The 20,182-nt window shown below is 52.6% G+C and overlaps 1 protein-coding gene across 2 annotated transcripts; it reads right to left on the reverse strand.

Moving 5' to 3' along the window:
* Positions 1-16,894: 16,894 nt before the first annotated feature.
* Positions 16,895-19,732, reverse strand: PTMS (parathymosin). Of its 2 annotated transcripts, none has more exons than XM_082304801.1 (5): positions 19,179-19,732; positions 18,440-18,582; positions 17,621-17,702; positions 17,397-17,461; positions 16,895-17,084 (listed from the first exon to the last, which is right to left on the reverse strand). In XM_082304801.1, the coding sequence occupies exons 2-5, from the start codon at positions 18,506-18,508 to the stop codon at positions 17,034-17,036; spliced, it is 267 nt and encodes an 88-aa protein (XP_082160927.1). In that variant the 5' UTR covers positions 18,509-18,582; positions 19,179-19,732; the 3' UTR covers positions 16,895-17,033. The 2 variants fall into 2 exon arrangements, with proteins under 2 accessions (XP_082160927.1, XP_082160926.1); XM_082304800.1 differs by having other exon boundaries at positions 18,440-18,511; positions 19,179-19,730.
* Between the last annotated feature and the right edge of the window lie 450 nt (positions 19,733-20,182).

Consider the following 20,182-nt stretch of genomic DNA (forward strand, 5'->3'; position numbering starts at 1 on the left):
CCACTCGGGTCCGTGCTTGAGCAGGTCTGAAGCTTTAAGAGATCAGCAAAAACGAGGCACGGGCAAAGAAGATGTTCGAGTGGGTGGGATGAACCAAGAGGGGTCAGCTGGACGTGCCTGCTCTCGTGCTGTCTCTCTCTCCGATCAAAGCGTTTCCCTAGGTGCCCTTATATTGAAGGTGGGCAGCTAATTTCCTCATATCGCTAAGAAGATGCGTCACGACCAAGAAACCAGTATAAGTCTGAGGCACGTGAAGGCAGAGCTGAAGCCAGCGAGAGAGAGGAGGGAGGGACCAGAGACACTGCTCTAAGCATCTTTTAGTGGAAATTCTTTGGGTCGCTGTTGTTTTTCTTACAAGTTTCGCTTCTACATAGACAGTGGAAAAAGTGTAGAAGACACTTCCCAGCAAGTGCCTTTCATGTTTTTCTTTCATCTCTTACCTTTTTTGGTTTGATCTTTCCGCCTCTTACAGCTTCCCTCTAATCGTTTCAGGGCTTTTGAGAACGTGTTGGTCTTTCTTCTGCTGTTGGGGTTTTTTTTGTTTTGTTTTGTTGGGGTTTTGTTTATTTTTTTTTCCTTCTTTAATCCTTCAAATGTGCTGATTTTTTGGCTTTTCCTCATTGGCCAGTTCACAGGCAGCATGAGGAATGGGTCTATGGCGAGCTCCAAGCAGGGCACGTGTGACCCATCCATCCAGAGCCTAGGGGCAAGCTGGGACAAAGCTGAGGTGGTCCGAGGAGACAGAGAGGAGCACCCAGGAGAAGCACCCAGCACTGAGGAGAGGGGCTGCACGCTGTGGCACTGCGAGGGGTCTGAGGAAGGGACCCCCCCTCCTCCTGCAGCTCCGGGGAAAACCCACCCGAGCTCGTGCGCTGAGGGGGCTCGTCCTCGCTCCTGTGTAGCCTCTGAGCTTTACACAGGGCACTACATTTCCCTCCACATGCCTCATCCTGGGGCCCCTTTTGCCTCAGAGAACCCCCACTGTTGTGGCTCACACTTTCCAGCAACCCACTGGCTGACTCTTTCGGACTTAATCAGCCCTTCATGACAGGTGTCAGACACCCAAGCCCCTCGGCGGCTCATCCCCCGAGGCCTGGGGCTTTTCCTGGGGGTGAGGGAAGGGAGGTGACTCAGAGCAGCCGCTTCTTCGCTGTGGAAGGATCCTTGCTTGCTCTCTAGTTTTCCTCAGCTGGATAGCGAAGCTGGATAAAAGAGAGCAAGTGGTACGCCTGGCTTCAGCAGCTCCCTGTTGCGGTGACAGCTCTCGTCTTTTACCACGCACGGCCCTTCAGTCTCCTGAGGAGTGGGATCGGTGTAGGGGAACCTGGTGCAACCTTGTGTGCCTCGATGTCCTGGGGGACTGCTTTGTAGCCGTCCTTCGTGCCCTCTGTGTTACACAGCCCATAGGATCGCATGAGAGAGGAAGAGAAGAGAGAAGATGGGGGAGAACTTGTGACGGTTGGCGGGAGGTGTTTTTTCCTCCTGTTCAAGAAAAACAGTTTGTGGTGCCCAGTCCAAGCAGAAAGCATCAACCTCTCTTTCCCCTGAATCAGCAGTGCGAGAATGGTGTGAGTGTGTGGGTGAAGATGAGAGAGAGAGAAGGGAGATGGAGCTGTGGTGGGGAGACGCGCATGGCTCCGCAGCCCAGCGCCGTCTGTGCCCCCTCCCCTGGCTTCGCCCGGGGGACACCCAGCTCGCTGCTCTCCCCCTCCATCCCGACCCGCTCTGCACGCTTAGCCTCAGCGCCCTGGCACCATTCTGCTTGAGGCCCCAAAACCACCCTTAACTGAATCCGGGCTCTAGGAAATGCTTCTTTCTTGTAAGAACCGGCAAAGCAGAGAGACGTATTTCCATTCTGCTGCTGCTTCCCAAGAGGCGGCCACGAGGGACTGATGGAGAGTCCAGGAAAGTGACGGGAGCTGTCTGGCACCGGGGGGTGTTTGGGGCTGAGGGGTTATTATGCTGAATGAGCATGTTGTGAAATGAAGGTTTTGGAGGCACTGTTTTACTCAGCACCAGGCTATCTTTAGCAAAGACACCTCTGACGTTTCTCTCTAACGACCCATTTTAAATGCTGACTCCCTTGAATGGCATTTTCGTCATCTCCCAGAACAGGACCCCACCGCAGAAATAACAGTGACCGAAGCAAGATCAGCATGGGGGCATCTTCTCAGAACCGCCCGTGTGGGTCCCCTGGGGCTCGATGAGGCTGAGAGCGACGGCTGGGACTCCGGCAGAGCCACGGGGAACGAGGGGCAGGCTACGACGGGAGTAGCCCGGGACGGGCTACAGAAGCCCAGCTCACTAAATACTCCTTTGTCTGTGGCAGGCATTAACTGGCTTCAGCTCGGTTCCAGACTTACCCGCAGCAGTCATCTTGCGCATAACCTTAACACATTGCTTTTCTTGTCTCTCTTGGCATGTCTTACAGGTGCAAACTACACTTACCAAGAAAAATAGGAATAGAAAACACTATTCTGCAGTATCATTGACTTAGTCTTGCTGAAGGAATTTTCCGTTGCGTTTCCAGATTTCTGTGATACCATGTTTTTCTCTGAGTGATTCCACTTTCATGTTTTGGTCCTTGCAGCATCAAGTCTGAAGCTAGTCAGAATCTTCTGCTTCGCGCTGACTTTTTCAGGTGCTCTGTATTTTATTTGCAGACTTTAACTGACCTAAGAAACTGTGGTGTGACTTGAAGACTGGGTTATCAGCTGTGCGACTTGAGATCAGCTGGTCTGGGTGTTCCCGAGATAGAGCGCTCACCAAATGGATCTCATGTAAAACATCCTGATTGCTGTTGGCCCAGAGCTAGAGCAAACATAACAAGCAAAAAGAAGTGACTAGTTAGAGATAACTAATAAGGTTGTGGCAAGGAACTGTAAACAGAAAGCAGCCACGCCTGGGGAGACAGAAGGGAAGGTCTGGCAGGGGATGTGGTGTGCAGCAAAGGCTGCCAGGCAGGTTGGTACTCCACAGGCGCCTGGACGGGCAACGGGGTTTCCAGGGGTCAGACTGGGATTAACTGCAAGACTTCTGGCACTGACTGGGAAGCTCATCTCCAGGGGGGGAAGTAACGGAGCCGCCCTTCTCTGGGTGCTCAGGGCAGATGCAGCGGTTCCCCAGTCAACACCTTGTAGCTGCAGAGGGGCCAAGCGGCAGAATCCCGAACCAGAAAGAGCCGGCGCCCACGGCTTAGCAGGCTTTGTGTGAGATGCACAACGTGGAAATGTGTCGAAACAGGCACCCCTGAGGTAGAAGGATGCAAACCACTCTTCCCCCGCAAAGGGCCGTGATGATTTCTACCAAGGCACCAACCTGAGAGCCATTCCGTATGTGAATTTGCTCAGCTTCTCTACGTCCAGGGTGGGTACCAAATGTTCTCACAGGAGGAAGGAGTTGCTCCAGGCTTCTGTCCCTCCGCGATGCCTGGAAGCAGCGTGTTATCTTCCCAGGGCCAGGGTGCCCCATGCATCAGAGAGCGGTCTTGGAGGACAGACCCATTTATCCCAAAAAGGGCTGAGGAGAAGGGGATTAGAAAAGAGAAAGTTCACATCTCCCAGTAGTTCTGGGCAAAACCCAAATGTGCCTCTGCAGAAGGGCTAGGAGGAGGAAGAGTGGCTGGCTGCCTGACATTTGTTGGGAGGCTCTTTACTTTTGAAAAGGTCCTTTTTAGAGGATTTGCTGAATGAGCAGTGCCTGGGTCATCACAGGTCTCTGACGTGGAGCCGAGGAGAGTCTAGCGGTGGCTTGCTTCCCAGAATCCTAAACACCTTTAGGAAAGCATAGCTTTACGGAGCCTTTGGACGAGTCTGCAGCCTCTTTCATTACAGTGCTAAAAGGCGAGCGACCTTTGTAGGACAATCCTCAGCAGACAGCTGAATATCCCAGAGAAACCTGAATCAGAAAGCCAGGAACAATGTTGGGGGGTGCTGACTGAAGCTGTGGGCTGCATTTCTGCTAAAACCCCCAGTGATTTCATCACTGGAGAGAATCTGCAGCATTCACAGGCATATTTGGCAGCTAGCTTCTTGTATCTGGCCAGCATTAGCTGTAGAGAAGTGTGTAACTCTTCTCTTTCAAAAGGCCTCCAGATTCTTCCCGGGGAAGAGATGGGATGCTGCAGGATCCTTTTTGGACTTCCAAAACTACCTGTGGAGGTAGTGATGGGTATTGGTACCCTGGCCAATATCTAGTTAAGCGATGTCTTTGAAGCCGCAGGATGTCTTTGATGCCACAGCCTCTGTGTTTTGCAACACAGAGGGTGAGACGGATCAACTACAAAACCCCATGCAGCAAGCTAGGTTACGTTTTGACTCATCTCTCATTGCAGCGTTCATGCCATGCTGTTAATCCAAGGGAAAAACATGCGATAGCCTCCCAAACGTCCCAGGGCTGCAGTGAGTTTTCTCAAGAGCAAAGAGCCCACCGCATGCAAGGGATGGGAGAAGCCATGCCAGCTGTGAGGAGAAAGCTCTCAGTTGCAGTGACCTGACACTGAGGTGAAGGAGTCAGGCACGGACCCCATGCGCCGTGTGTCACTGAGTGACCGGGGCAGTAGCAGAACGGTCCTAAAAAATTCCCTTGACTCAGGTATGGGCTGAAAGGAGCTGAGGAGTGCTCTGATAGGAGCCGAACCTTGGTCTGAGAGTGGGACTCCTAAAACGTGGTCTGTTCTCCCAGGGGTAGCTGAAGAGAGAGGGTCCAACCATCTGCAGGATCCTTGGGCCCCGGAGGGCTGGAAGATCCAGTGCCACCAGCAGAGCTGGATGACAGGCTAGCACTGGACATCAGAGGTAGTCCAGAAAGCGGGTGAGCACTGGCAGAAATGGCCAGCAACGAGACCTCTGACAGAGCCGTCAGCACCAAGACTGGTGGTAAGAGCGGTGTCAGGAGAGGCTGGGAGGATGATGCTGGACATGTAGTGACACCAGGGCAGCCAGATTCCCCCAACGGATTACACGCAAGCCCCTTCTTTGGCGTGGCTTCTTCAGTTTGCCAGTCTCTTGCCAGTTTTGCAGGGAGACTGCCTTCCCTGGGAGCTGTTTTGGCCTGAGGGATCTCCAGAACAGATGTGGGTTGTGTCTGCTGGTGTGAGAACTTCCAGCAGCTGATCCGGGGGACTGCTGATGGTCTCCTGGGTGCCGAGAGAGACAGGCTGTTTGAGATGTGCCAGGCTCAGATCCCCATTGCCGCTGTTACTCTCAGCTGACAATACAGCGAGCGTCCCCTCAAAGAAAAACTGCCACAGAAGGATGTGCCTTCTGCTCGCGGGGCTTGAATCCTCTCTCTGTCTTACCCTTGGCAGCGGCGTGGGTCTCTCTGACAGAGATGAGGCACCTTGGACGTGTTTCAGATGCTGGGGGATGAGCGTTGCACAGGGCACGGGGTGGGTCTGGCTCTAGGCTTCGTCGCATGTGTCCTGAGGAGCTGTGAAAAAGTAGAGCTGGTCCATGGGCTGTGTTTTCACGGTGTGTCATGGCAGGAGAACATGAGCCCGCAGCTTACGGTGCAATGGAGGCTACAGGCAAATACTTATTAACGAAGAATATGTTATTTCCTTCTTAGCAGGAAAGCTACATATAAAAAAAGTAGAGGGTAACTAAAGGAGCATGTGAGGCTATGAGAAATCATCCGCAGAAGAATACAGTCCCTGGGAAGGTTCATGTGGATGATGGCACAGCAAGTGCTCCAGAATACTCCTGAAGAGAAGAAAGTCTCTGATTTGGTGATCCCCAACCATTTTGCTTTGAACAAAAATTGCTAGGGAGGGAGATGGTGCATTTTTAAACTGAAAGGGCTCATTGTAAATCAAAATGGATTTATTTCTTTATAGTTCAGCTTTCAGCTGGATCAATTCTCCGATGCTCATCAGTGTTGACAAAAGAGAGACAGCAGGAGAGATGAAAGGGAAGATGGGATTGCCCCTTTCTGCAACATTATGCATTTATGCTGGATTAACATGATTGTGCGACAGACTGAAATTCAGAGTTTGGTGGCAGCTGAGCTGTTTTTTCAGTTTCTTCTCCATTTGGCACTTCATGGCAGGTAGCAGCCTGCCTCATTTTGTAAGATAGCTTCTACTGCCCGACTAAGAAAAAAACACAAAACCATATAAACCCGCTTGTTAATCACAGCATCACAGAAAGATTCACGTGGGAAGGGACCTCCAGGGTCTCCGCTCCATCCCTCTGCTCCCAGCAGGGTGACTGGGTTGCTCAGGGCCTGGCCCAGGCAAATCCTGAACACCTCCGATTGCAGAGATTCTCCAGCCCCGCTGAAAACCTGTTCCAGTGCTGAAACACCCAACAAACTAAATATTAGGAAGTTCTGTCACGACTTCATCACTGCGGTGCAATTAAGGCCACGTGGGGAACATCTGGGTTTAAGCTTGATTTTCTTTGCTTTGGTGCTGTTTATCATTTTTCCTGGTTCTAAGAAGTTTCTGTTTGCAGATGCCAGGTCCTGTTTCTCCAAGAGGTGACCAGGCCACGGCTGAGCAGTGTTCTTTCCACTGTAACAGGCTTGTCTGCCAGGTTTTTCTCAGAAAGCCACAAAGGACCAAAGAGCCCTCTCTAGCGTGCATGAGGATAGAAGATAAAGCAGCTAATGCTTTTGTGTCCTGTGTAAATACTTCAGGCGCTTTGCCGATGAGATGAAAGCGTCCTAGAAATTCAGACTCTGTGAGCTTCCAGTGCTGGGCTGCCACATGATTTGTTCAACATCCAACTGCTTTCTGATGTCCGTGGCTGTCTTACGCTGCCAAAATGTGGTTAGGAGGCCTTCACAGCTCTGCAGGTGCGACTGTCTCTCCTGGCATGGTGCACACTTCACATTTGGCAAGGTTAATGGGAAGCAACTGCCTCCTAAGACCCCTGGTAAAATCACACTTAGAATTAAAACATAAGGTTATATGTTGAGGAACAAAGTATGTGGATCACGCTTCCAGAACAGAATACAGCATCCTGGGAAGACAAGATACCCTATAGCATGCTGTATAAAATGGGATCTCCACGAGTGAACAGATTGTGTTACCTCTGTTTACAGCACGAGTTACTGGAACATGTCCATGATTTGAAAAAAGGATGTGGAAAAACGGAAAAGGGTTTAGAAGAGTGGCACAAAAAAACCCCCTGACTTGGGGCCTGGAGATCTTGCTTTCGAATGTACGGAACTGGAGGTGTTTGATCTATTTTACCTAATCCAAAGGAAGAAGTGGTAAGCTCAGGCAGCGATTTTACTGCAAACAAAAGGAAATTCATTTTTCACGTCACAAAGACGGCAGAATTATTGTTAGAGGATGTTGTGGAGACCCGGAGTATAAATGAGTTCAAACAGGGATTAGGCAATTTGTGGAGGATCGGTTCCTCGCTGGCTTTTGAACGTGACGGCCTGGGTATGCCTGCCAGCTCAGGACGTCCTTAGCTCTTGTTTATGGGAACCTTCTATCTAGCATCATAGGATCATTTAGGTTGGAAAAGACTTTTAAGATCATCAGGTCCAACCGTTAACCTGGCACTGCCAAGTCCACCACTAAACCATGTCCCTAAGCGCCACATCCACCCGGCTTTTAAATCCCTCCAGGGATGGGGACAGATGCCCTGCCTCTCAGTGCCTTTCCTTAGGGGTCTTATATCAGCCCTAGCAGAGCACCAGGCTAGAGACCGTTGGCACAACCATTTTTACGCTCTTACATTCACAGTCTAAGAAGGGTAGACGTGGTACTCGAGGACATGGTTTAGCGGTGGACTTGGCAGTGATAGGTTAATGGTTGGTCTCGATGATCTTAAGGGTCTTTTCCAACCTTAACGATTCTATGATTCTATGTTTTCTCCCTGTGAGGAGAAGCTGTGAAATAGAGGCAGGTTCTCTACTCCAGCACAGGAGTATAGGGATGCCCAGTGGCTCAAAATTAAAACCAAAATCTGGCTGGAAATGAGGTACATGTTTTTCACAGCAAGGCTCTTTCACGGGAAGAACTCTTGCGGTGGCCTCTTCACCACCTGCAGACTGTTGACGTGAAAACCGGTTGATGACATCCTCTTGCTCTGCCCTAGGATATGGGGCTCTCTGCAGGGACGAAGAAGCCAAGCAGCTGATCGCCAGCGTGAGAATAAACCACTCTCTATTCATCTTTCCCCAGGCTTTTCCTTTACTCACTGACTGGAGGCCTTCCCTAAGAGTGCATGTGGGCCCTTTTTAAGACTCGGGAAAAAAGCCAGCTGGTCTTGCTCTTCAAGAAAACTCCAGTACAGGGCTGGGAGGCAGCAGAGGAGCATAACTGCTGAGCTGAGGCACATAACCCACAGGGAAAAGGAAGGAAAAGGCTCCTGGACTCAAATGAACGGAGGTGGTGGTGGTGGCACGTGGGTGTGGGGACTTTCCCCTGAGTTTAGCAGGGACCTGCTGTTTTTTCCCTAGCTACAGGTGGTCAGAGGGCTCACTTGTTCCAGACTTGAAGGAGATATAGGGGTTTCTCTTTTTTTTCATGTATTTTTTTTTAATTACTATCATTTTCTTCTGTATATTGCTTATTAAGCCAAAATAAAAGTCACTCAGAAAGACTGGCAACCTCAAGGGTTCTGCGTGCCCCCTGCCTGAGCTGTAAGACCAACTTGTGCAGAGGGGAAAATGAGGACAAAACGGTCCAGTCATGAGCCAAAGTAAAGTTCAGAAGCCTTAATATTGGAAAAGGGGGCTACAGCCAAAATACTGGCCCGAGAGTAGTTATTCAAAAGAAAAAAAAAAAAAAAAAAAAAAAGGCGAAGAGCATTTCCTGCCCTGGGCTGTGAAAAACAAACGTTTGGGGTGGCTATAAAAAACAGAGAGTTCCTCGAAGCGAAGGGACGTGCTCACTGAAGGGTCGGAAGATGACCTGGAAACCTCTTCCAGGTGCCTGAGGGTGGGATTCCACCTTACTCATGTTGCTCTCATGACAAAACTGATCCAAGAGGCTCTTCCAAGCTTGCCTTCCTGTCTCAATGCTGCTGGGAATGACTGCCCCAGCTACGTACTCCCCCCGCCATGCACAATTTGTGATAACATGGCCCTTCGTGGTGCCGTAAGCCAGATCAGTGTCAACATTAGGTTTAAAAGGAGGAGGAGAAGAAAAGGTGAGTGTGTAGTTAGGGAATAACTCAAATTACTTCCATGGCAGGTTCCTACAGGCAGCTGCCCTACCACAACTGAGTGGATGAGAAACTGTGCCGAGGAGTGGAAAGTACAGAAAACTTTTCAAATCCCATTGCTGTCACATAGAATTACCCTCTGGCTGGCTGGCTGATGTCTGTAAATGGCTCTGGGAAACGTGGACTATCCAAGCGGTGTCCTAAACCCAGCTGACAGGGTGGCACCGACAGATTTGAAGACACTTGGGGCAGTTGCTGTGGTTGCTCGGGGACTTGTGGACCTGCCAGCTAAACCCAGAAGTTTGTTTCCCCAAGAAACTTCTGCAACTGGCAACCTTAAAACAGGTTCTCCAAAAAGTTGCAGTGATCTCAGGTACTGGCTCTGCTCTTGGGCATCCAATAGGTTCTTGGTAACTAACTGGAGTTGTAGGCAATGAGAAAAACAGGCCCCTAACTTCCTAAGGGGGGACAGTCAAACTCTAAGGCTCTACCTAGGGGATCCAATAAGGGAGGGAATCCTACTGGGAAAGGGTCCAAAATCAGCTACAGCTGAGAAGACTGTAAGTGGCATGAACGTGTTTGTGCCTTTCTAGTGGAGCGGCTTTGGGACCTGCACGGCTGGAGTCAACCCTGGCCACAGAAGAAGAGTCGTGAGTCCTGGGGTGACTGGAGCCTTCCCACAAATCCCTTGAGGCTCCTGAAGTTGTGTAAGAGGCTCACAGGAGCCGTTCAGTTCAGCCTTACCTTCCAGGTAACCTTACTCTGACAGCATATGAGAAAAACAGACGGGAGGAGAGTCTGGTTACACTCTGCCCGATGCACTTGATAGTATGGTACAAGCCCAGAAAGGCTGTTTTTTGAGAAAGGACACACGGGATGAAATATCCCTTTTCTGACCCAGAATTGTTCTTGTTCCAGGCAAAAAGCATAGAAAGAGCTGTACTGGGCCAGGAGAGATTTTTGGAGCAGATATTAGGAAAGTAATACCGTCTCCCATTTAATAGGAGTGGATTCAAGGGAGGAGTCGTCTTCTTCCAGGTCCCCTAGACCTGCCTTGGACTCTCGAGGCAAAGGACTTTTTCTCCTGGAAGCCAGACAGCAACCTCTGTGTGTTCAAATCACCCTGTGGACACCCAACCAAGGCAAATCTGATGCCGATTGACGACACAGGTACTTCTCGTTTCTCCAGGTTTGAGTTAGGGCGCTCATAACACCGGTGGTGTGATCGGAGCCATTCCTGGTTCTTCCACTCTAAGAGACAGCTCACAGCATGCTCTGTGCCGGGCATTTTTTGGGTACAGAGAAACTCGGATGATGACTGCGGACATCTCAAGTTTGGTGCCACCAGGGGGCCCTTGAGGCAGGAAAGCTGTAGACCTGTGCTTAAAGGACTCCAGAGATTCCTCTCCCAGTAATAAATCCATTCGAGAGGATCCAGAAAAGCCATATAAGGTGCACCCCCCAAGCTGAAAGAGGTATGAGTTTGAGCTACATTTGGTTGTGCTGCCTGTTCTCCCAGAGCAGTGCTCTTTTTCAGCACAAGCAGAGGTCTTGAAAGGAGAGATTGGGGCTTAGCCTTTGTGTCCCAAGTTACGCAGAAGGACTGGCTCCTGCTGGAGGTCCCCTTGGAGTCTTCAGCGATGAGAGCACGTCCAGCGCTGAGGTGTTTGACTGTATAGCAATTGGGAGACCACAGGTGTCACCACCGCATCCCAATTCCATGACAGCAGTCTTCCATCTTGTCTGCAGTCTGGGATCCCATCAGCTATCTCTCTGTAGGCTTTTCACCCTTGGAAGTAAAAGCAAAAGCAGTGCTGGGGAATACCGGGAACAGCTATAGGAATCCTGCCACAGATAGGAGACCGTAAGTCAGGGTTTGATCTGGAAACCCTTTAAAACATAGAGAAACCGAGGTGGAACAGGATCCTCTCCCAACGAGAAACTACAGTCAACACGGCACACTGTTAGCAGTGCTCTACAAGCATGATTACTTCTACAGCTATGAAAAGGGATTCACAGGCCCTGGAGCAGTCTGCATTTTCTTTAGTTACGAGCAAAACCTCATGACTCATTTGTAGTACAAGGTTGGCTTTCCCAAACTTCTCTACTGAATCTTCTGTGAAATGTACCTTGTGGAGAACTGGCAAATTCCCAGCTCAAAGCTGGGTCTGTATCTACCATGTTGCTATCCTGGAAGCTCAGGAGGTTTGTTGGGGCCATATACGACAGCCTCAGCTGTTTTCAAGACTAGATCCGACATAGGAGAAAATTTAGAAGTAGCATTTAAGAAACTGTCCTTCACATAAGAGAACAGCAACTAGCACTAAGTTCTCAGGTGGGATTTCTGGTGTGCTTATGGACGAGCCTAACCGAGCACTGCCTGAGTTCGTGCTGTGGAGTGCTGTCAGCAAAGACCTTTTGGTGAAGTCATTTGGATGTGCAACAACAGAAAAGCTGCTGAAGGACGCTGCAGGTAAGGGTCTTTTTGAAAATTATCATTACAAATTATGCAGCCTAATAAATGCGTCCCAAAATGATGGATCAAGTGCTGTAAGACCTGGGAAAGTCTAAGACGTGACTCCACCTGAGCTGCCAGAGAGGTATTGGCCGGCATGCGTAATCACAGAGCTCTGGACACTGCCTATTTTTCCTACATCTTACAGCCTTTGCCGGTTTTAGGATCTTCCATCTTGGATGCGTGAAGCCCCAGTAAACATTTTGGACTTAGGGACGAGATTCTTCATTGCAGGACGTGTGGCCAAACACCCTGCTGACATTATGACACCGCTTCATGGATTAAGCGACTAAATTGAGGATAAAGCATCTTGAACCCCACTAGGACGTCGGAAACGTTCAGCTGGACTTTTTGAGACAAAGTGTTTAAGATACACGGTAGAGAATGGGAGCAATAAACATCATTATAAAAAACACTGGAGATCTGTCGAACGCGTGGGTCCTACAGCCCCCCGATGACAAGTAGCATCAGCTAGATATCACCCACGGCATGTACGTGGGTCGCGTGCTCTTCTGTCCTCTTTAATGGGTGATTTGCGGCAAGTCACCTGGTCAGCTGCCATAGCCTGCCTGCACAGGTACACTTGACAAGGTGAAGCTTGTCTGCTCTGATATCCCAGTTCCCTGGGGCTCAGCTAAGGAGCTATTGCTGTGCACGGATACTTCCAGCTGGGACTCAGGCTTCCCGAACAGCCTGAGATGGGAAAGCATCCTCTTCTGTCTCTGATAGAAAAAGCCTCCCACGAGAACGAAGCTGTACCTGATGGCACCACGCGTGGTCCATACGCCACCTTGGGTGGCTGAGACCCTTGGATACTAACACCTTAGGTCTCTCCTCACCCCTGCGACTCTCCGTGTTGCTAAAAATGTCAGAGCTCACCAGGAAACAAACGCCAAACTCATCCGCTGACACGCAGCGCTCCAGTCCTGTCCATCTGCAACATGTCCCCAGTCTGAGCCCACACATGTAAACACAGACTTCTTCCCTGAGAAAACACACAGACTGGCTCAGCCATCAGCGTGTCTGTCTTTGACTCCGCTCTTGAAATAAGGGAGAGAGGTGGGAGGGAAAAGTACACGGACTTCTTAAGGATCTGGGAAGGCGAGTTGTTTCGGTTTCCCATATGGCGCAGGGGAAGCGGCTGAGCCATGCATCTCCTAACCACGGGGCCTAAAGAAGCCCCTGATCCCAGAGGAAGGGGCAGGGGGGAGAAGTAATTCATCTTCACTATTTTTTTTAAAGCTAGTACAACAGGGTGATTATGGACTTTCCTGAAACAAGAAGGGTTTTCCTCCCAGACCAGCAGCGCCTGGAGGGCTCACTTTTTCCAGGTCTGAAGGAGGGTTCACGTTTCTGCCCGTGCAATGGTTTTGATTGTGCCGGTCTTGTTTCATCTGTTGGCTTAAAACTGGTGTGAAAGACCAAAGAGGCTGGGAGGAGGGGATCATTTGCCTAAGGGGGAAATGAGGAGGTGACAGCTATAAGATGCAAAGAGCATTCATTTCTGGGTTCAGTACTTCAAAATATCTTCAGACTCGCCTCAAACTTTCCATGGCAGGCCTCTCTTTCTTCATATATCGCAGAAAGATGTAGGCGGGAAGGGACCTCTGGAGATCTCTAGTCCAACCCCCTTGGTCACGGCAGAGCTGACTCCAAAGCTAGGTCAGGTTGCTCTGCTTAACCAGAAGCGTTAACTGGTTTTATTCACCCAACACAGAGATCGGCTGCCTCCTCTCATGCTTGCCGCCCACAGCTCACCGCTGCAGCCAGAGCTGTCCTCTTCGGGAGGCTGCGCCTGCACCGTCACCCAACAAGGGCCAGCTCACATCCCACCAGCGCTGTCCCGGCAGGCTCGGCACCCCCCGCCACAGCCACAGCCTTCAAGCTCACCGCCCTGCTGGGTCCAGGACCCAGCCATCAGGTGGTCCCCCCCGGGGAGCAAGGGGTCACTCGCTCGTCCGAGCTAGGACAGGGACCCAGCTAAGACCTGGTGGGCAGCTCTACCTGCTCTTTGCACTGGTGTCTGCGTTTGCTTTTCTATACCACACAAAAGGGCCGTCGGAAGCAGAAATTATCGGTCTAGAGAGAAGCGTAGCAGAGCCTGCAAGAACATGACTGCGCCACCTCCACAACTCTTTCAAAGCAAGCAGCCCCAGAGGAGAAGGAGAAAGAAGGAAACCTCTGGTGCCGTTGGGTTGGCAGGACCAGAGCTGCCAGGAGCAGGTGCCATCGGAAGCAAGGAAGGGAGAGTTGAGGGAGCTGAGGATGCGGTTAACAGGTGGTCACGGGAATGAAATTACGTGAGTGGAAAATTAGCACAGAGGCGAGAAAGGTGAGTAAGGCCCCTAAGTGGTATCTGAGGAATCACTTCTGAAGTGAAGATGGGCTTTGTTCTTACCTCGACGACACCAGCACGGCACCATTGATCTCCCTGGGGAAGAAGAATTAGACTGAATGATAAAAAGCATCGTCAAGTTCGGATGCAAATCAAGCACGCAGGCAGGCTTGAGATGAAGTGCCGTGCAGAACCCTGTATCCTCACCTTTTTCTGTGCAACTACGCAACTTCTTGCTGTGATTGCCTTCTCAGCTAAAATACCGCCGGATACAGCACGGATCGTTGCAGATCTAAGGAAAGGGAAGAAACTGTGCGATTTCCCATTATGTTATCTGTAGCCCTCACCTCAAGTCAGTGATGAGGTCCCGCAGGTCACCAAGATGAAAAAATACCAAAGCAGACATTCTTCTATTTCTGTGTCGGTAGCTGTATCTTCTATCCATAGACGATGACAAAGGTGTTCAGTAAAACGGAATAAGATGGAAGAGCTAGTAGAAGCTGCGGATCCAAGGGGTCCGTAGGGACATGGGGAACCTGGCCGGCAGCCCTTTGTCACTCCGCTCTCTCCTGCAGCGTTTCCCTCAGAAGAAATGAGGGATGGCTGCTCCCATCACTAGTGCTGGCCTAACAATTGGGCGCTGCCTCGCTTCCTTCCAGATGACCGGCTGGATAGAGCCAGAGGTACCGGTGTTGCATCCACACAGAAAGCAGAGATGGAGTCATCTCTCCACAGCTTCGCAAGCACATTCTCCACTACTCGTAGTCAGGCACTGCGGCAGCGGTGAGGAAGAAGGGTGAAAACTGTAATCGGCCTCTGCGGAGATTGTCTCATCCGCTAATAATTTATCTTCAGTACCGAACGGTAAAACGTGATTGGTCAGCAGAAAGTTTGGGGGGGTCCCGAGGACTTGCTCCAGTGTCAAAGTATCTTGAACGGAGACTAGAATCTATCACTTTTTTTTTTTTTTAAATGGAGCAATAGTAGGAATACAAAATTGCAAAAGCGCACCTGCAGGTTGAAGCAGCACACTGAGGACAGCGCCCAAGGCGGGCGGGAGCAGGGAAGGGTGTTGCAAGGCGATCCCAGGCAGCAGCTACCTGCTTTTGAAACGCCGTTCACCAGGGGACGGCACCCTGACTGGCTGCGGCCCCAGCTGCCGAGGGAGCTCTGCGGGGCGGGACGGGGCCGCGGCGAACACGGCTGCGGCGAGAGAGGGCACGGCTGCAAGCACCCTGCTGCAAAGGCCCCTGAAGGCAGAGCCCAGCACACGGCTGCAGCTGGAGACGGGGATGCCCCAGGACCAGAGGGGTTTGCTTGAACCAGGCCCATCCCTGCTGGAGGAGAAGGGCCCAAATCCCCTCCCCGACACCGAGCTGGGAAGGAGGGAAGGGGCCGGGGCAGGAGCACCAGGGCTGCGGTGGCCCCTGGGCTGAGATGGGTCCAGATCCCCCCAGGCAGGCGCACACGGGTGGGAAATGGCCGCTGGCACCACGCCCGTGTCCCTCCACGTCCCGCAGCCAAACGTGGACATTGGAGAAGACGATGGCTGACGCTTTGCCCCTCTGGAGACGAGCAACTGTTTGCGCTTCCAGTATGGGATCTGCTGCCGCAGTTGGACACGCACAGCGCCACTGATGCTCAGAGAGAAGTTGGTATTATTTACAGCTCGCTGGCTCATCGCGCGCTTGCCAAAGTACGAGTTTAAAAAGGAAGAAACCCTAACAGCAACTTTAGAGGTCTGCAAAGATAAAAAGATAAACGTTTGACAGATCTCTCTGGTGGGACAAAGAACTGAAGCTCTTTTCTCTTCAAACGCTTCCCTGACGCTGCGTGGGTCGCACCCGGAGCAGCGCAGGGTTAGAGCGGCGCTTGGCCGCGTCCGGCAGCCTTGGGTTCCCTTTCCGCCCCTCCGTTCTCCGGTGCCGAGGCCCGACGGCGGTTTCCAGAGCTTCCCGACAGCCCTGCGGCGTTATCTCGTGTTTGTCCCTGCGGCGCGAGAGGGCGGGAGCAGGACCCACACGCGCGCTGGTCTCGCCGAATAATTAACGCAGGTCTCCTGACGAACTTCGGGCTCCACCTGCTGCGGGTCAAGCCACCCCGTCCTTCCGCAAGCCAACTTCCATTGATCCGATCGGAACACAACCCAAGACGTACAGACACAAGCGTCCACGCAAGCCCTTTGAGCTATTTTTAAACGCTTTTATTTACAGTGCTAGTTGAAAACAATATATATATTTATATCTATCATCCTCGTGATGTCTGTGCCATAGAAAATGCCGTGGCTGTATTGCCTTTAATTTACAAAAAATGGTCACAAGAAAACCTGAAGGGAAGAAATGGAAATCAAAGTTTGGTCCCCAATTGTTTCGCTCTTGATTGGTTTTTAAAAAAGCCTCCAAATTAAAAAAATACGCAGTTCAGGTGAAATTCATATATAAAAACAACCCTTATCTTCTGAAAAATTCACGAGGGCCAGCTTGCTGTCATGTAAACTTGGAGGAGGGGGGGGGGGGGAAAGCTTAAAATAAATTCTGTCTCCGTGTGTGGTTTAATAGAACCATTATTTGCTCGTAATATTGTCTCTCAGGGTTCAACAGGGAAGCAGAGGAGAAGAGGCCTAGGACTGGAAAATGCACCATTTTCTGTGCCCGGAGACTCCTGGGCTCGGGGCGGGTATCTGACAGCAGGTCTGGGGAGCAGAAGCTGTCAAGAAAAAAAGGAGGGCAAGTGAAAACGGAAAGAGAGGCGCTCGCCACGTGAAGAGCCCGGCAGGGCTACGTACTGGGCCCCGGGAAACAAGGAGATTCTTGAGGGAAGAGGGTCATTTGTAAAGGGGGCACAGCTGAAAGGATGCGGGGGACTGGAATAATTTCAGCTGGGGAACATCACGGATCTTCGGGTGAGAAGGAAACTGCTGTCTTCCCTGTTTGAGAGCATTTCTAATCTTTCCTCATCTGAGATTGTGTGAAGCCAGAGGCTAACGGACAGTGCAAGCACAGGCTGGAATGGAGGAGGAGAGATGGACGGAACAGAGGAGATGGGAGGGGAGGACTCAAGCTGAAGACCCGTTTTCTGTCTTCTGTCTCTTTGGATCCACTTCATCCTACGTGGGACAGAGAGAGGAAGAAAAGAGGTCGCCATCGAACAGTCACCACGCCAAGGCACGTCATTGCTCCACAGAATTCTTACCGCCGCTCTTTCCTCCCTATGGAAACCTCTGCTTGGCCCACCCTAAATCCACTCCTCCTTAAAGGAGCTTTGAGTGCCCGACACAACCGTTCTGTTGACGGTCACAGTTAAGGCGTGGACAGCTCCAATTTGGGATGCTCGGCAATGGCATCCGTGCGGATCCAGTCAGCACATAGCAGGTAACCTCGCTCCTTCTCACTGCCGTTACTCTCACACCATCACTCACCTCTTCCTCCTCGGCAGATCGTTTTTCTGCATGACCATCCTGCTCCTGCCCGTTCTCGTCTCCTTCTAAACACCAGCAAGAGAGGAAATCACAGGTTAAGTGAAGTAGCATTTAAGGGAATGTAATCACACAGTCAGAGGGCTCAGAGGAGGAACTTCCCTCCATGACCTTCTACTTCCCCACAACCTGATTCCTCCCACTCTCCCTACACCAATTATTCCCACCTTCATCCTCATCACCACCTTCTTCTTCATCCACATCATCAGGATTCTCTTCCTCATCCTCTTCTGCTCCATTCTCCTCATCCTGAGTGAAACAAATTGGTCAGAGCAGAAACTGGCGTCAGGATGACATTCCCACGTGCTCTTTGCTGCAAGCGCAAGAACAATCTCCACAGCTCCCGCCACTTCAGACTCCATCGAGTGACCTCCGCACTGTTACCGACACCGCCGTTCCCACCATCCCAGCCGGAACCCTCCTCCCAACCAGCCTTCCTTCCAAAACCAATCCTTCCAGTCCCTCCCCGACTTCCACATGCTTACATCTCCCCAGGCTGCCGCCATCCCCACAATCAGAACGTCTCTCTGGTTACGGGCTAACGACTTAGCCTATGCTCATAGCACATCTGCTTCCAGATCCCTTCTGACCTTCATCAATCTGTGTGTGTCCCGTCCCCCCCCCGCCTTCTTCAACGTATATTCCTTACGCACCTCGGGGTACTTCGGTAGGCGCAGGACCGCGTCTCCTGTGCCACCTTCTCCTAACTCCTGCTCCCCCTTGTCTCCATTCCCTTCCTTGACCTTTTTTTTTTTTTTTCCCTTCTCGCTGGGCCATGCTGACTACGCAAAGCCTTTCAAGGCTCATTCGCCACAATTACTCTCTAGCTCGCTCTTCATTTGCTCCTCTCCCTTACGAGCTCCCCCGGCCTGTCCTTCTTAATCTCCCATACTCCCTTCGTATTCATTAACCGCAGCGAGCCAGGCTAACCACCCTTTATAAAACCCTCCCCGCCGCCTTTAAATCTATCCCTAGAAGGGCCTCACCTCTACTATCTCCTTCTTCTTTTCTTTGTGAACTGTTTTCTCCTCAAGTTTTTCCTTCTTTTCTTTCATTTCCTACACGCGAGATGAGAAGAAAAACAAACCATGCGGGTGGTCAGCAGCAGGAAAATAAAAAGCCTGGGACGCTGAAACAAAGAGGGTTTAAAGATGTGGAATAACGGTGAGGAGAGAGAAGGTATTAGGCGTTAAATCTGCCCTCCCCGACAAAGAAAAAGCAGGGAAAACGCGTCAGAGCTACTTTTAGACAACGCACATGTGGGAACCAGAAGTACGGAAGAATTTAATTAATTTTTTTTTTTTTTTTTTTAAATAAAGAAGCTTGTCCGTACGACCGAGGCGTTTCCGGCCCCGCCGCCACCCCGCGCTTTGTGTCCACACAACTCGCCGCTCATCCCCGGTTAAAACCGTTCCCCTTTAACGGCTTTTGCCGCCTCCCGCCCTGACAGGAGACCCGCCGGCGCCATGCCCCCCCCCCGCCCCCGCTCCCGCCCCCCCTCGAGCCGAGCGGAGCCGAACCGAGCCGAGCGGAGCCGAACCGAGCCGAGCGGAGCCGAACGCGCGCTCGCGCGCCCCCCGTCGCTCGGGTACCTCAGACGCCGCTGTCCCGGCTCCGGGGTGAGGTGAGCGGGGCCGGTGCCCTTCACCCCCCCCCCCCCCCCCCCGGCCCCCGTTGGGAACGGAGCCGGTCCCGGGGTAGGGAAGGCGGGGGGGAAAATCTCACCTTCGCGCTCAGCTCCGCCGGCGCCTCCTCGACGCGTTTTTCCGACATCCCGGTCCCCGGGTGGCGAAGCCGGTGGGAAGCCGTCCGAGGGAAGCCCACGGGGGTGGGGTGGGGGGGGGGGGAAGAGCAAAGTCTCAGCGATCCGGAGGCGGAGGGCTCCTGCCCCGGGGGCCAAAGTACCAGGGTCTCCCGCGGTAACGGGGGGGGGGGAATACGGCGGGGAAGGGGATTTATACAGCGGCCGGTGACGAGGGAAGGAGGGACCTGGGGAGGGAGGGGAGAGGGACGGGAGGCGGAGGAGGGAGGGAAGAGACGGAGCGCGCCGCGGGGAGCGCGGCCGCCAGAACAATGTGCGCTGGGCGCTCCGCAAGGGCCGGCGGCCGCCCGGCACCCCCCGCCCAGGCACCGCCTCCCCCGCCCGCTCCGCCCGGCCCGTCGAGGCCAGGCGGGGGCGCGAAGGATGGGAAACCCCGCTCCGCTCTTCTCCGCGGGCTGTGGCGGTGGGGTGGGGGAGAACCGACCCCTCCGGCCCTGCCGCCCCTCCCGGAGGAACCCGGGGCGGACGGGGAGCGGGGCCGTGTGGGAGGGCAGCGCGGGCGACGGCCGGGTTCACGCGGCCTCCTGCCTGGAATTTTCCACTCCAGCTGCCCGCCCTCCCCGCGGTCCTTCCCTCCCCCTGGAAGCGCTCCCGGTGGCGGGGCTGCTCCTCCCGCCGCCCCCCCGCCCCGCGGGAACCCGCGCTGCTTTTCCCGCGCTTTGCCCAGCCCCGGGGCGGGGCATTGGGGGGAGGGGAGGCGCGCTGTTAGCGAGCGCATCCCGGTTCCCCATATAAGGCGGGACCGGTGGGTGGGCGCCTGATTGGGCCATTCAAATGAGCCGTCTGCCTGGCAACAGGCTTCCTATTGGCTGGTGGGGGGGCGCTCTGGTGGGTGGGGGGGTGCAGTGAGGAGGGAGGGGCCGCTGGCACGTGGGGCGGCGGGGAAGGCGCGCGACGGACCGGTCGC

Source organism: Platalea leucorodia, assembly GCF_965183815.1.
Source record: "Platalea leucorodia genome assembly, chromosome: 2".
In the NCBI taxonomy this organism is placed as follows: domain Eukaryota; kingdom Metazoa; phylum Chordata; class Aves; order Pelecaniformes; family Threskiornithidae; genus Platalea; species Platalea leucorodia.

What these genes read in the sequence shown, in the direction of transcription:
- PTMS (XM_082304800.1), bottom strand. Translation starts at nt 19,226, where the DNA reads ATGTCGGAAAAACGCGTCGAGGAGGCGCCGGCGGAGCTGAGCGCGAAG. An exon ending in AGAAGAAGGAGATAGTAGAG is followed by an intron (nt 17,703 to 18,439) that starts GTGAGGCCCTTC and finishes TGTTTCACTCAG; the next exon opens with GATGAGGAGAATGGAGCAGA. An exon ending in GATCTGCCGAGGAGGAAGAG is followed by an intron (nt 17,085 to 17,396) that starts GTGAGTGATGGT and finishes TGTCCCACGTAG; the next exon opens with GATGAAGTGGATCCAAAGAG.